This window comes from Anomaloglossus baeobatrachus, chromosome 3 (assembly GCF_048569485.1).
Source record: "Anomaloglossus baeobatrachus isolate aAnoBae1 chromosome 3, aAnoBae1.hap1, whole genome shotgun sequence".
NCBI classification, from domain to species: Eukaryota; Metazoa; Chordata; class Amphibia; order Anura; family Aromobatidae; genus Anomaloglossus; species Anomaloglossus baeobatrachus.
In genome coordinates this window covers 703,933,687-703,948,517 of record NC_134355.1, presented here as the reverse complement: position 1 = coordinate 703,948,517, position 14,831 = coordinate 703,933,687, and the positions used below count along the sequence as shown (strand labels likewise).

General features: G+C 58.7%; 1 protein-coding gene across 1 annotated transcript in view; it reads right to left on the bottom strand.

The window, feature by feature from the left end:
• Positions 1–336: 336 nt before the first annotated feature.
• NRBP1 (nuclear receptor binding protein 1) overlaps positions 337–14,831 on the bottom strand; it is a 71,098-nt gene continuing 56,603 nt past the window's right edge. The window contains 5 exon segments of the mRNA XM_075341390.1: positions 337–1,597; positions 1,672–1,727; positions 1,806–1,869; positions 4,735–4,788; positions 4,867–5,002. Of these exon segments, the coding sequence (XP_075197505.1) occupies positions 1,499–1,597; positions 1,672–1,727; positions 1,806–1,869; positions 4,735–4,788; positions 4,867–5,002 (409 nt within the window). The 3' untranslated portion in view covers positions 337–1,498.

Below are 14,831 nucleotides of genomic sequence, written 5' to 3'. Positions count from 1 at the left end.
ACTGCTGACTAAACAGTGGAGCTATGCGTGGATGTCTGACCTCCTTCGCACAAAGCAGAAAACTGGTGAGCCAGTGATCCCACTGGGGGTGTATAGCCAGAAGGGGAGGGGCCTTACACTTTTTAGTGTAATGCTTTGTGTGGCCTCCGGAGGCAGTAGCTATACACCCAATCGTCTGGGTCTCCCAATAGAGCGCCGAAGAAATATCATTTTTATGAAGTTCTATATATTTTCTATATAACACAGTCCATATATTCTCCCATCACTCGGATACCCGCACTCCTTTTTTCTGTTTGGCTATAGGTTGGACTTGATTGACAATTTTCCACAAGTAAATAGAACAAACTTCCAACTTTATTTACAGGAAAAAAAAAATAAAAAGTTATTAGTTACACATAAAAATGACGCCACAAAGAAATACAGGTTAGGTTAATAGTGTGCAAAGCTATAGAGCGCCATCTCCACCGCATGGCTAGACTAGGATCCAACAGATGTCACCGTCGTGCGCCCTCCCTGCCCTAGGACCACCACTCCAAGGAAAGACACTTATAACCCTCGAGACGACACCTCACATCACAAGACAATCCGTGTCCTCCCACACAGAGATCCCAGTCACCAGCGACCCGGCACAACGGCACAATGCTGGACCCGTCACGGCTGTAAACACTACACAGGAAGCTCGAGCACTAGGAGGCGGCAGCCAGTGACAGCGGCTGCATGAAAAGCATGACAAGGCAGGAAGCCATGGTCCCCCGTCCTCTGCTGTGCCACAAAATATGATTGTCCCATCACCCAGAGAACAGACAGCAGAATGCGGCTAACCGTCCGGAACATGGCGCTTCCACCATCAGAATACATTACACACCGCCAAACCCATAGAGACGGCCATCCTGCATGACCAACAGACCATTACTGAGTAAACAGTGTTCTGCCAGGACAGGCCAGAGAGCGCAGTCACGCCACCCCCGCCCTCAGAGAGTGCAGTCACGCCACCCCCGCCCTCAGAGAGCGCAGTCACGCCACCCCCGCCCTCAGAGAGCGCAGTCACGCCACCCCCGCCCTCAGAGAGCGCAGTCACGCCAACCCCGCCCTCAGAGAGCGCAGTCACGCCGACCCCGCCCTCAGAGAGCGCAGTCACGCCGACCTCTACAACCATCCCGGGCACCTCCAGGACCTTAACAAAACTACCATCTGCTAAGAATGTCCTAAAACTGCAGAAATCGTGCTGTGAGCCTCTGTTTGTGGCCACAGTGGCCCCAAGTCTGCGATCAGTCCACCATTGATCACTGTGACCGGCCAGATGGGTCCAGAGCCGGCAAGTACATGGACTCCCGTGTCTGACGAGGACAGTCCACAGACATCTTGACTTGAGTTTGGCATCTGCTTGCTTCTCGCACTGTTCCTGGCCACAGGAAGGTGAAAATGTAGACCGAGGAGGATGATGTTCCGGCTGCAACGCACTTTGGGTAGCGGTCCAGCCATCGGATACTACTAATTGCTATGATGACACCGTAACAGCCATCACATTCCCATTCCGAGCAAAGAAGAATTTACTGAAGGCTTCTTCAAGTAGGCAGGCAAGACGGCTCTGATCGGCCTGAAACATGAAGATAACATTAGCACCAGCAGCGTTACACGGCCTTGTCCTGATAACATACCCGGGGCCCTTACCTCACTGACAAAACCCAGCTGCACCAGTTCCATGGCCAGGTCAGGGATGTGCTCATCTACAGAGAAATTGTAAAAAAAATTTAGATACAGCTGCCAATTCCACAGGAAAACCTTACCCACGACACCATACTCACTGGGTAATACATCACAGCTTAAGTGTCTGTTCAGCTTATCGTCCAGCTTCAGCAACAACGTTACCTGAAGAACAAAGCTAGATATCACTGACCAACAGAAGAGCACGGAGGAGAAAGCAGCTGCAGAAGCAGAACAGAGGTGGGACGGTCTGCAGAGAAGAGCGGGAGGTAGGACAGAGGATGAGAGGAGGGAAGGTCTGCAGAGAAGAGCGGGAGGTAGGACAGAGGGTGAGAAGAGGGAAGGTCTGCAGAGAAGAGCAAGAGGTAGAACAGAGGGTGAGAAGAGGGAAGGTCTGCAGAGAAGAGCAAGAGGTAGAACAGAGGGTGAGAAGAGGGAAGGTCTGCAGAGAAGAGCAAGAGGTAGGACAGAGGGTGAGAAGAGGGAAGGTCTGCAGAGAAGAGCGAGAGGTAGAACAGAGGGTGAGAAGAGGGAAGGTCTGCAGAGAAGAGCGGGAGGTAGAACAGAGGGTGAGAGGAGGGAAGGTCTGCAGAGAAGAGCGAGAGGTAGAACAGAGGGTGAGAAGAGGGAAGGTCTGCAGAGAAGAGCGGGAGGTAGGACAGAGGGTGAGAAGAGGGAAGGTCTGCAGAGAAGAGCAAGAGGTAGGACAGAGGGTGAGAGGAGGGAAGGTCTGCAGAGAAGAGCGGGAGGTAGAACAGAGGGTGAGAGGAGGGAAGGTCTGCAGAGAAGAGCGAGAGGTAGGACAGAGGGTGAGAGGAGGGAAGGTCTGCAGAGAAGAGCGAGAGGTAGAACAGAGGGTGAGAGGAGGGAAGGTCTGCAGAGAAGAGCGGGAGGTAGAACAGAGGGTGAGAAGAGGGAAGGTCTGCAGAGAAGAGCGAGAGGTAGGACAGAGGATGAGAGGAGGGAAGGTCTGCAGAAGAGCGGGAGGAAGAACAGAGGGTGAGAAGAGGGAAGGTCTGCAGAGAAGAGCGAGAGGTAGGACAGAGGATGAGAGGAGGGAAGGTCTGCAGAAGAGCGGGAGGTAGAACAGAGGGTGAGAAGAGGGAAGGTCTGCAGAGAAGAGCGGGAGGTAGAACAGAGGGTGAGAGGAGGGAAGGTCTGCAGAGAAGAGCAAGAGGTAGAACAGAGGGTGATAAGAGGGAAGGTCTGCAGAGAAGAGCAAGAGGTAGAACAGAGGGTGAGAAGAGGGAAGGTCTGCAGAGAAGAGCGAGAGGTAGAACAGAGGGTGAGAGGAGGGAAGGTCTGCAGAGAAGAGCGGGAGGTAGGACAGAGGGTGAGAAGAGGGAAGGTCTGCAGAGAACAGCAAGAGGTAGAACAGAGGGTGAGAAGAGGGAAGGTCTGCAGAGAAGAGCAAGAGGTAGAACAGAGGGTGAGAAGAGGGAAGGTCTGCAGAGAAGAGCGGGAGGTAGAACAGAGGGTGAGAGGAGGGAAGGTCTGCAGAAGAGCGAGAGGTAGAACAGAGGGTGAGAGGAGGGAAGGTCTGCAGAGAAGAGCGAGAGGTAGAACAGAGGGTGAGAGGAGGGAAGGTCTGCAAAGAAGAGCGGGAGGTAGAACAGAGGGTGAGAGGAGGGAAGGTCTGCAGAGAAGAGCGAGAGGTAGAACAGAGGGTGAGAGGAGGGAAGGTCTGCAGAGAAGAGCGAGAGGTAGAACAGAGGGTGAGAAGAGGGAAGGTCTGCAGAAGAGCGGGAGGTAGAACAGAGGGTGAGAGGAGGGAAGGTCTGCAGAAGAGCGGGAGGTAGAACAGAGGGTGAGAGGAGGGAAGGTCTGCAGAGAAGAGCGGGAGGTAGAACAGAGGGTGAGAAGAGGGAAGGTCTGCAGAGAAGAGCGAGATGTAGAACAGAGGGTGAGAGGAGGGAAGGTCTGCAGAGAAGAGCGAGAGGTAGAACAGAGGGTGAGAAGAGGGAAGGTCTGCAGAGAAGAGCGGGAGGTAGAACAGAGGGTGAGAAGAGGGAAGGTCTGCAGCGAAGAGCGAGAGGTAGAACAGAGGGTGAGAGGAGGGAAGGTCTGCAGAAGAGCAAGAGGTAGAACAGAGGGTGAGAGGAGGGAAGGTCTGCAGAAGAGCGAGAGGTAGAACAGAGGGTGAGAAGAGGGAAGGTCTGCAGAGAAAAGCGGGAGGTAGAACAGAGGGTGAGAGGAGGGAAGGTCTGCAGAGAAGAGCGAGAGGTAGGACAGAGGGTGAGAGGAGGGAAGGTCTGCAGAGAAGAGCGAGAGGTAGAACAGAGGGTGAGAAGAGGGAAGGTCTGCAGAGAAGAGCGGGAGGAAGAACAGAGGGTGAGAAGAGGGAAGGTCTGCAGAGAAGAGCGAGAGGTAGAACAGAGGGTGAGAAGAGGGAAGGTCTGCAGAGAAGAGCGAGAGGTAGAACAGAGGGTGAGAAGAGGGAAGGTCTGCAGAGAAGAGCGGGAGGAAGAACAGAGGGTGAGAGGAGGGAAGGTCTGCAGAGAAGAGCGAGAGGTAGAACAGAGGGTGAGAGGAGGGAAGGTCTGCAGAGAAGAGCGAGAGGTAGAACAGAGGGTGAGAGGAGGGAAAGTCTGCAGAGAAAAGAGCGCGGAGGTAGAACAGAGGGTGAGAAGAGGGAAGGTCTGCAGAGAAGAGCGAGAGGTAGAACAGAGGGTGAGAGGAGGGAAAGTCTGCAGAGAAAAGAGCGCGGAGGTAGAACAGAGGGTGAGAAGAGGGAAGGTCTGCAGAGAAAAGAGCGCGGAGGTAGAACAGAGCGAGAGGGAAGATCAGTAGACATGGCCTGTGGAGGCGGAGGGCAGTAGTATATAGGGGTGCAGACATGACCCTTGGAGGCTGAGGGCAGTAGTATATAGGGGTGCAGACATGGCCTGTGGAGGCTGAGGGCAGTAGTATATAGGGGTGCAGACATGACCCTTGGAGGAGGAGGGCAGAATGATATATAGCTGTGAAGACACAGGCCATGGCGGGGGTAGTAGTAGCGGCGCTGCACACATGCCAGACATGGCGTCTTACGTGAGTCTTTGCTCCTTCGTCCACAGACTCGATGTTGCACTGCATCTGCACCACCTGCACAACATACACAGCAAGTGTCAGCTCTGCGGATCAGAGCAATCACCATTCTGTAACTTTGAACCTACAACTCGCCTTCCGTGTCTCCAACTCAGCCGGTTCAGGAGTTGGGGTCTTCACAGAGGGAGGAACGACGGGGGATTTCACCACCTCCTGTTGTGGCTGCTGAGGTCGAGGAATTCCAAATGCGGTCAGGGGGTAAATGCCATTTCTACAGGAAAGGAAATAAATCGGTGACCGACTACAACTCCCAGCCTGCCATCCCCACTCCTCCATCCGCATACAATCGCCTTCCCTGTGTGCAGGGTGGACTACAACTCCCAGCCTGCCATCCCCACTCCTCCATCCGCATACAATCGCCTTCCCTGTGTGCAGGGTGGACTACAACTCCCAGCCTGCCATCCCCACTCCTCCATCCGCATACAATCGCCTTCCCTGTGTGCAGGGCGGACAACTCCCAGCCTGCCATCCCCACTCCTCCATCCGCATACATCCCCTTCCCTGTGTGCAGGGTGGACTACAACTCCCAGCCTGCCATCCCCACTCCTCCATCCGCATACAATTGCCTTCCCTGTGTGCAGGGCGGACTACAACTCCCAGCCTGCCATCCCCACTCCTCCATCACCATACAATCGCCTTCCCTGTGTGCAGGGTGGACTACAACACCCAGCCTGCCATCCCCACTCCTCCATCCGCATACAATTGCCTTCCCTGTGTGCAGGGCGGACTACAACTCCCAGCCTGCCATCCCCACTCCTCCATCCGCATACAATTGCCTTCCCTGTGTGCAGGGCGGACTACAACTCCCAGCCTGCCATCCCCACTCCTCCATCACCATACATCCCCTTCCCTGTGTGCAGGGCGGACTACAACTCCCAGCCTGCCATCCCCACTCCTCCATCCGCATACATCCCCTTCCCTGTGTGCAGGGCGGACTACAACTCCCAGCCTGCCATCCCCACTCCTCCATCCGCATACAATCCCCTTCCCTGTGTGCAGGGCGGACTACAACTCCCAGCCTGCCATCCCCACTCCTCCATCACCATACAATTGCCTTCCCTGTGTGCAGGGCGGACTACAACTCCCAGCCTGCCATCCCCACTCCTCCATCACCATACATCCCCTTCCCTGTGTGCAGGGCAGACTACAACTCCCAGCCTGCCATCCCCACTCCTCCATCCGCATACATTCCCTTCCCTGTGTGCAGGGCGGACTACAACTCCCAGCCTGCCATCCCCACTCCTCCATCCGCATACATCCCCTTCCCTGTGTGCAGGGCGGACTACAACTCCCAGCCTGCCATCCCCACTCCTCCATCCGCATACAATCCCCTTCCCTGTGTGCAGGGCGGACTACAACTCCCAGCCTGCCATCCCCACTCCTCCATCCGCATACAATCCCCTTCCCTGTGTGCAGGGCGGACTACAACTCCCAGCCTGCCATCCCCACTCCTCCATCCGCATACATCCCCTTCCCTGTGTGCAGGGCGGACTACAACTCCCAGCCTGCCATCCCCACTCCTCCATCACCATACAATCCCCTTCCCTGTGTGCAGGGCGGACTACAACTCCCAGCCTGCCATCCCCACTCCTCCATCCGCATACATCCCCTTCCCTGTGTGCAGGGCGGACTACAACTCCCAGCCTGCCATCCCCACTCCTCCATCCGCATACATCCCCTTCCCTATGTGCAGGGCGGACTACAACTCCCAGCCTGCCATCCCCACTCCTCCATCCGCATACATCCCCTTCCCTGTGTGCAGGGCGGACTACAACTCCCAGCCTGCCATCCCCACTCCTCCATCCGCATACATCCCCTTCCCTGTGTGCAGGGCGGACTACAACTCCCAGCCTGCCCTCCCCACTCCTCCATCCGCATACATCCCCTTCCCTGTGTGCAGGGCGGAGTACAACTCCCAGCCTGCCATCCCCACTCCTCCATCCGCATACATCCCCTTCCCTGTGTGCAGGGCGGACTACAACTCCCAGCCTGCCATCCCCACTCCTCCATCCGCATACATCCCCTTCCCTGTGTGCAGGGCGGACTACAACTCCCAGCCTGCCATCCCCACTCCTCCATCCGCATACAATCGCCTTCCCTGTGTGCAGGGCGGACAACTCCCAGCCTGCCATCCCCACTCCTCCATCCGCATACATCCCCTTCCCTGTGTGCAGGGTGGACTACAACTCCCAGCCTGCCATCCCCACTCCTCCATCCGCATACAATTGCCTTCCCTGTGTGCAGGGCGGACTACAACTCCCAGCCTGCCATCCCCACTCCTCCATCACCATACAATCGCCTTCCCTGTGTGCAGGGTGGACTACAACACCCAGCCTGCCATCCCCACTCCTCCATCCGCATACAATTGCCTTCCCTGTGTGCAGGGCGGACTACAACTCCCAGCCTGCCATCCCCACTCCTCCATCCGCATACAATTGCCTTCCCTGTGTGCAGGGCGGACTACAACTCCCAGCCTGCCATCCCCACTCCTCCATCACCATACATCCCCTTCCCTGTGTGCAGGGCGGACTACAACTCCCAGCCTGCCATCCCCACTCCTCCATCCGCATACATCCCCTTCCCTGTGTGCAGGGCGGACTACAACTCCCAGCCTGCCATCCCCACTCCTCCATCCGCATACAATCCCCTTCCCTGTGTGCAGGGCGGACTACAACTCCCAGCCTGCCATCCCCACTCCTCCATCACCATACAATTGCCTTCCCTGTGTGCAGGGCGGACTACAACTCCCAGCCTGCCATCCCCACTCCTCCATCACCATACATCCCCTTCCCTGTGTGCAGGGCAGACTACAACTCCCAGCCTGCCATCCCCACTCCTCCATCCGCATACATTCCCTTCCCTGTGTGCAGGGCGGACTACAACTCCCAGCCTGCCATCCCCACTCCTCCATCCGCATACATCCCCTTCCCTGTGTGCAGGGCGGACTACAACTCCCAGCCTGCCATCCCCACTCCTCCATCCGCATACAATCCCCTTCCCTGTGTGCAGGGCGGACTACAACTCCCAGCCTGCCATCCCCACTCCTCCATCCGCATACAATCCCCTTCCCTGTGTGCAGGGCGGACTACAACTCCCAGCCTGCCATCCCCACTCCTCCATCCGCATACATCCCCTTCCCTGTGTGCAGGGCGGACTACAACTCCCAGCCTGCCATCCCCACTCCTCCATCACCATACAATCCCCTTCCCTGTGTGCAGGGCGGACTACAACTCCCAGCCTGCCATCCCCACTCCTCCATCCGCATACATCCCCTTCCCTGTGTGCAGGGCGGACTACAACTCCCAGCCTGCCATCCCCACTCCTCCATCCGCATACATCCCCTTCCCTATGTGCAGGGCGGACTACAACTCCCAGCCTGCCATCCCCACTCCTCCATCCGCATACATCCCCTTCCCTGTGTGCAGGGCGGACTACAACTCCCAGCCTGCCATCCCCACTCCTCCATCCGCATACATCCCCTTCCCTGTGTGCAGGGCGGACTACAACTCCCAGCCTGCCCTCCCCACTCCTCCATCCGCATACATCCCCTTCCCTGTGTGCAGGGCGGAGTACAACTCCCAGCCTGCCATCCCCACTCCTCCATCCGCATACATCCCCTTCCCTGTGTGCAGGGCGGACTACAACTCCCAGCCTGCCATCCCCACTCCTCCATCCGCATACATCCCCTTCCCTGTGTGCAGGGCGGACTACAACTCCCAGCCTGCCATCCCCACTCCTCCATCCGCATACAATCGCCTTCCCTGTGTGCAGGGCGGACTACAACTCCCAGCCTGCCATCCCCACTCCTCCATCCGCATACAATTGCCTTCCCTGTGTGCAGGGTGGACTACAACTCCCAGCCTGCCATCCCCACTCCTCCATCACCATACAATCGCCTTTCCTGTGTGCAGGGTGGACTACAACTCCCAGCCTGCCATCCCCACTCCTCCATCCGCATACATCCCCTTCCCTGTGTGCAGGGCGGACTACAACTCCCAGCCTGCCATCCCCACTCCTCCATTACCATACATCCCCTTCCCTGTGTGCAGGGCGGACTACAACTCCCAGCCTGCCATCCCCACTCCTCCATCACCATACATCCCCTTCCCTGTGTGCAGGGTGGACTACAACTCCCAGCCTGCCATCCCCACTCCTCCATCACCATACAATCGCCTTCCCTGTGTGCAGGGCGGACTACAACTCCCAGCCTGCCATCCCCACTCCTCCATCCGCATACATCCCCTTCCCTGTGTGCAGGGCGGAGTACAACTCCCAGCCTGCCATCCCCACTCCTCCATCCGCATACATCCCCTTCCCTGTGTGCAGGGCGGACTACAACTCCCAGCCTGCCATCCCCACTCCTCCATCCGCATACATCCCCTTCCCTGTGTGCAGGGCGGACTACAACTCCCAGCCTGCCATCCCCACTCCTCCATCCGCATACAATCCCCTTCCCTGTGTGCAGGGCGGACTACAACTCCCAGCCTGCCATCCCCACTCCTCCATCCGCATACATCCCCTTCCCTGTGTGCAGGCCGGACTACAACTCCCAGCCTGCCATCCCCACTCCTCCATCCGCATACAATCCCCTTCCCTGTGTGCAGGGCGGACTACAACTCCCAGCCTGCCATCCCCACTCCTCCATCAGCATACAATCCCCTTCCCTGTGTGCAGGGCGGACTACAACTCCCAGCCTGCCATCCCCACTCCTCCATCCGCATACATCCCCTTCCCTGTGTGCAGGGCGGACTACAACTCCCAGCCTGCCATCCCCACTCCTCCATCCGCATACATCCCCTTCCCTGTGTGCAGGGTGGACTACAACTCCCAGCCTGCCATCCCCACTCCTCCATCCGCATACATCCCCTTCCCTGTGTGCAGGGCGGACTACAACTCCCAGCCTGCCATCCCCACTCCTCCATCACCATACATCCCCTTCCCTGTGTGCAGGGCGGACTACAACTCCCAGCCTGCCATCCCCACTCCTCCATCCGCATACATCCCCTTCCCTGTGCGCAGGGCGGACTACAACTCCCAGCCTGCCATCCCCACTCCTCCATCCGCATACAATCGCCTTCCCTGTGTGCAGGGCGGACTACAACTCCCAGCCTGCCATCCCCACTCCTCCATCCGCATACATCCCCTTCCCTGTGTGCAGGGTGGACTACAACTCCCAGCCTGCCATCCCCACTCCTCCATCACCATACATCCCCTTCCCTGTGTGCAGGGCGGACTACAACTCCCAGCCTGCCATCCCCACTCCTCCATCCGCATACATCCCCTTCCCTGTGTGCAGGGCGGACTACAACTCCCAGCCTGCCATCCCCACTCCTCCATCACCATACATCGCCTTCCCTGTGTGCAGGGCGGACTACAACTCCCAGCCTGCCATCCCCACTCCTCCATCCGCATACATCCCCTTCCCTGTGTGCAGGGCGGACTACAACTCCCAGCCTGCCATCCCCACTCCTCCATCACCATACATCCCCTTCCCTGTGTGCAGGGCGGACTACAACTCCCAGCCTGCCATCCCCACTCCTCCATCCGCATACATCCCCTTCCCTGTGTGCAGGCCGGACTACAACTCCCAGCCTGCCATCCCCACTCCTCCATCCGCATACAATCGCCTTCCCTGTGTGCAGGGTGGACTACAACTCCCAGCCTGCCATCCCCACTCCTCCATCACCATACAATCCCCTTCCCTGTGTGCAGGGCGGACTACAACACCCAGCCTGCCATCCCCACTCCTCCATCACCATACAATCGCCTTCCCTGTGTGCAGGGCGGACTACAACTCCCAGCCTGCCATCCCCACTCCTCCATCACCATACATCCCCTTCCCTGTGTGCAGGGCGGACTACAACTCCCAGCCTGCCATCCCCACTCCTCCATCACCATACATCCCCTTCCCTGTGTGCAGGGCGGACTACAACTCCCAGCCTGCCATCCCCACTACTCCATCACCATACAATCGCCTTCCCTGTGTGCAGGGCGGACTACAACACCCAGCCTGCCATCCCCACTCCTCCATCACCATACATCCCCTTCCCTGTGTGCAGGGCGGACTACAACTCCCAGCCTGCCATCCCCACTCCTCCATCACCATACAATTCCCTTCCCTGTGTGCAGGGCGGACTACAACTCCCAGCCTGCCATCCCCACTCCTCCATCCGCATACATCCCCTTCCCTGTGTGCAGGGCGGACTACAACTCCCAGCCTGCCATCCCCACTCCTCCATCCGCATACATCCCCTTCCCTGTGTGCAGGGCGGACTACAACACCCAGCCTGCCATCCCCACTCCTCCATCCGCATACATCCCCTTCCCTGTGTGCAGGGCGGACTACAACTCCCAGCCTGCCATCCCCACTCCTCCATCCGCATACATCCCCTTCCCTGTGTGCAGGGCGGACTACAACTCCCAGCCTGCCATCCCCACTCCTCCATCCGCATACATCCCCTTCCCTGTGTGCAGGGCGGACTACAACTCCCAGCCTGCCATCCCCACTCCTCCATCACCATACATCCCCTTCCCTGTGTGCAGGGCGGACTACAACTCCCAGCCTGCCATCCCCACTCCTCCATCCGCATACATCCCCTTCCCTGTGTGCAGGGTGGACTACAACACCCAGCCTGCCATCCCCACTCCTCCATCACCATACATCCCCTTCCCTGTGTGCAGGGCGGACTACAACTCCCAGCCTGCCATCCCCACTCCTCCATCCGCATACATCCCCTTCCCTGTGTGCAGGGCGGACTACAACTCCCAGCCTGCCATCCCCACTCCTCCATCCGCATACATCCCCTTCCCTGTGTGCAGGGCGGACTACAACTCCCAGCCTGCCATCCCCACTCCTCCATCCGCATACATCCCCTTCCCTGTGTGCAGGGCGGACTACAACTCCCAGCCTGCCATCCCCACTCCTCCATCACCATACAATCGCCTTCCCTGTGTGCAGGGTGGACTACAACACCCAGCCTGCCATCCCCACTCCTCCATCCGCATACAATCGCCTTCCCTGTGTGCAGGGCGGACTACAACTCCCAGCCTGCCATCCCCACTCCTCCATCCGCATACATCCCCTTCCCTGTGTGCAGGGCGGACTACAACTCCCAGCCTGCCATCCCCACTCCTCCATCCGCATACATCCCCTTCCCTGTGTGCAGGGCGGACTACAACTCCCAGCCTGCCATCCCCACTCCTCCATCACCATACATCCCCTTCCCTGTGTGCAGGGCGGACTACAACTCCCAGCCTGCCATCCCCACTCCTCCATCCGCATACATGCCCTTCCCTGTGTGCAGGGCGGACTACAACTCCCAGCCTGCCATCCCCACTCCTCCATCCGCATACAATCCCCTTCCCTGTGTGCAGGGCGGACTACAACTCCCAGCCTGCCATCCCCACTCCTCCATCCGCATACAATCCCCTTCCCTGTGTGCAGGGCGGACTACAACTCCCAGCCTGCCATCCCCACTCCTCCATCCGCATACATCCCCTTCCCTGTGTGCAGGGCGGACTACAACTCCCAGCCTGCCATCCCCACTCCTCCATCCGCATACATCCCCTTCCCTGTGTGCAGGGCGGACTACAACTCCCAGCCTGCCATCCCCACTCCTCCATCCGCATACATCCCCTTCCCTGTGTGCAGGGCGGACTACAACTCCCAGCCTGCCATCCCCACTCCTCCATCCGCATACATCCCCTTCCCTGTGTGCAGGGCGGACTACAACTCCCAGCCTGCCATCCCCACTCCTCCATCACCATACAATCCCCTTCCCTGTGTGCAGGGCGGACTACAACTCCCAGCCTGCCATCCCCACTCCTCCATCCGCATACAATCGCCTTCCCTGTGTGCAGGGCGGACTACCACTCCCAGCCTGCCATCCCCACTCCTCCATCCGCATACATCCCCTTCCCTGTGTGCAGGGCGGACTACAACACCCAGCCTGCCATCCCCACTCCTCCATCCGCATACATCCCCTTCCCTGTGTGCAGGCCGGACTACAACTCCCAGCCTGCCATCCCCACTCCTCCATCACCATACATCCCCTTCCCTGTGTGCAGGCCGGACTACAACTCCCAGCCTGCCATCCCCACTCCTCCATCCGCATACATCCCCTTCCCTGTGTGCAGGGTGGACTACAACTCCCAGCCTGCCATCCCCACTCCTCCATCCGCATACATCCCCTTCCCTGTGTGCAGGGCGGATTACAACTCCCAGCCTGCCATCCCCACTCCTCCATCACCATACAATCCCCTTCCCTGTGTGCAGGGCGGACTACAACTCCCAGCCTGCATCCCCACTCCTCCATCCGCATACATCCCCTTCCCTGTGTGCAGGGCGGACTACAACTCCAGCCTGCCATCCCCACTCCTCCATCACCATACAATCCCCTTCCCTGTGTGCAGGGCGGACTACAACTCCCAGCCTGCCATCCCCACTCCTCCATCCGCATACATCCCCTTCCCTGTGTGCAGGGTGGACTACAACTCCCAGCCTGCCATCCCCACTCCTCCATCCGCATACAATCCCCTTCCCTGTGTGCAGGGCGGACTACAACTCCCAGCCTGCCATCCCCACTCCTCCATCCGCATACAATCCCCTTCCCTGTGTGCAGGGCGGACTACAACTCCCAGCCTGCCATCCCCACTCCTCCATCACCATACAATCCCCTTCCCTGTGTGCAGGGTGGACTACAACTCCCAGCCTGCCATCCCCACTCCTCCATCAGCATACATCCCCTTCCCTGTGTGCAGGGCGGACTACAACTCCAGCCTGCCATCCCCACTCCTCCATCCGCATACATCCCCTTCCCTGTGTGCAGGGCGGACTACAACTCCCAGCCTGCCATCCCCACTCCTCCATCCGCATACAATCCCCTTCCCTGTGTGCAGGGCGGACTACAACTCCCAGCCTGCCATCCCCACTCCTCCATCCGCATACATCCCCTTCCCTGTGTGCAGGGCGGACTACAACTCCCAGCCTGCCATCCCCACTCCTCCATCCGCATACAATCCCCTTCCCTGTGTGCAGGGTGGACTACAACTCCCAGCCTGCCATCCCCACTCCTCCATCAGCATACATCCCCTTCCTGTGTGCAGGGCGGACTACAACTCCCAGCCTGCCATCCCCACTCTCCATCCGCATACAATCCCCTTCCCTGTGTGCAGGGTGGACTACAACTCCCAGCCTGCCATCCCCACTCCTCCATCCGCATACAATCCCCTTCCCTGTGTGCAGGGCGGACTACAACTCCCAGCCTGCCATCCCCACTCCTCCATCACCATACAATCCCTTCCCTGTGTGCAGGGCGGACTACAACTCCCAGCCTGCCATCCCCACTCCTCCATCCACATACAATCCCCTTCCCTGTGTGCAGGGCGGACTACAACTCCCAGCCTGCCATCCCCACATCTCCATCCGCATACATCCCCTTCCCTGTGTGCAGGGCGGACTACAACTCCCAGCCTGCCATCCCCACTCCTCCATCCGCATACAATCCCCTTCCCTGTGTGCAGGGCGGACTACAACTCCCAGCCTGCCCTCCCCACTCCTCCATCCGCATACATCCCCTTCCCTGTGTGCAGGCCGGACTACAACTCCCAGCCTGCCATCCCCACTCCTCCATCACCATACATCCCCTTCCCTGTGTGCAGGGCGGACTACAACTCCCAGCCTGCCATCCCCACTCCTCCATCCGCATACATCCCCTTCCCTGTGTGCAGGCCGGACTACAACTCCCAGCCTGCCATCCCCCACTCCTCCATCACCATACATCCCCTTCCCTGTGTGCAGGGCGGACTACAACTCCCAGCCTGCCATCCCCACTCCTCCATCCGCATACAATCCCCTTCCCTGTGTGCAGGCGGACTACAACTCCCAGCCTGCCATCCCCACTCCTCCATCCCATACATCCCCTTCCCTGTGTGCAGGCCGGACTACAACTCCCAGCCTGCCATCCCCACTCCTCCATCCGCATACATCCCCTTCCCTGTGTGCAGGGCGACTACAACTCCCAGCCTGCCATCCCCACTCC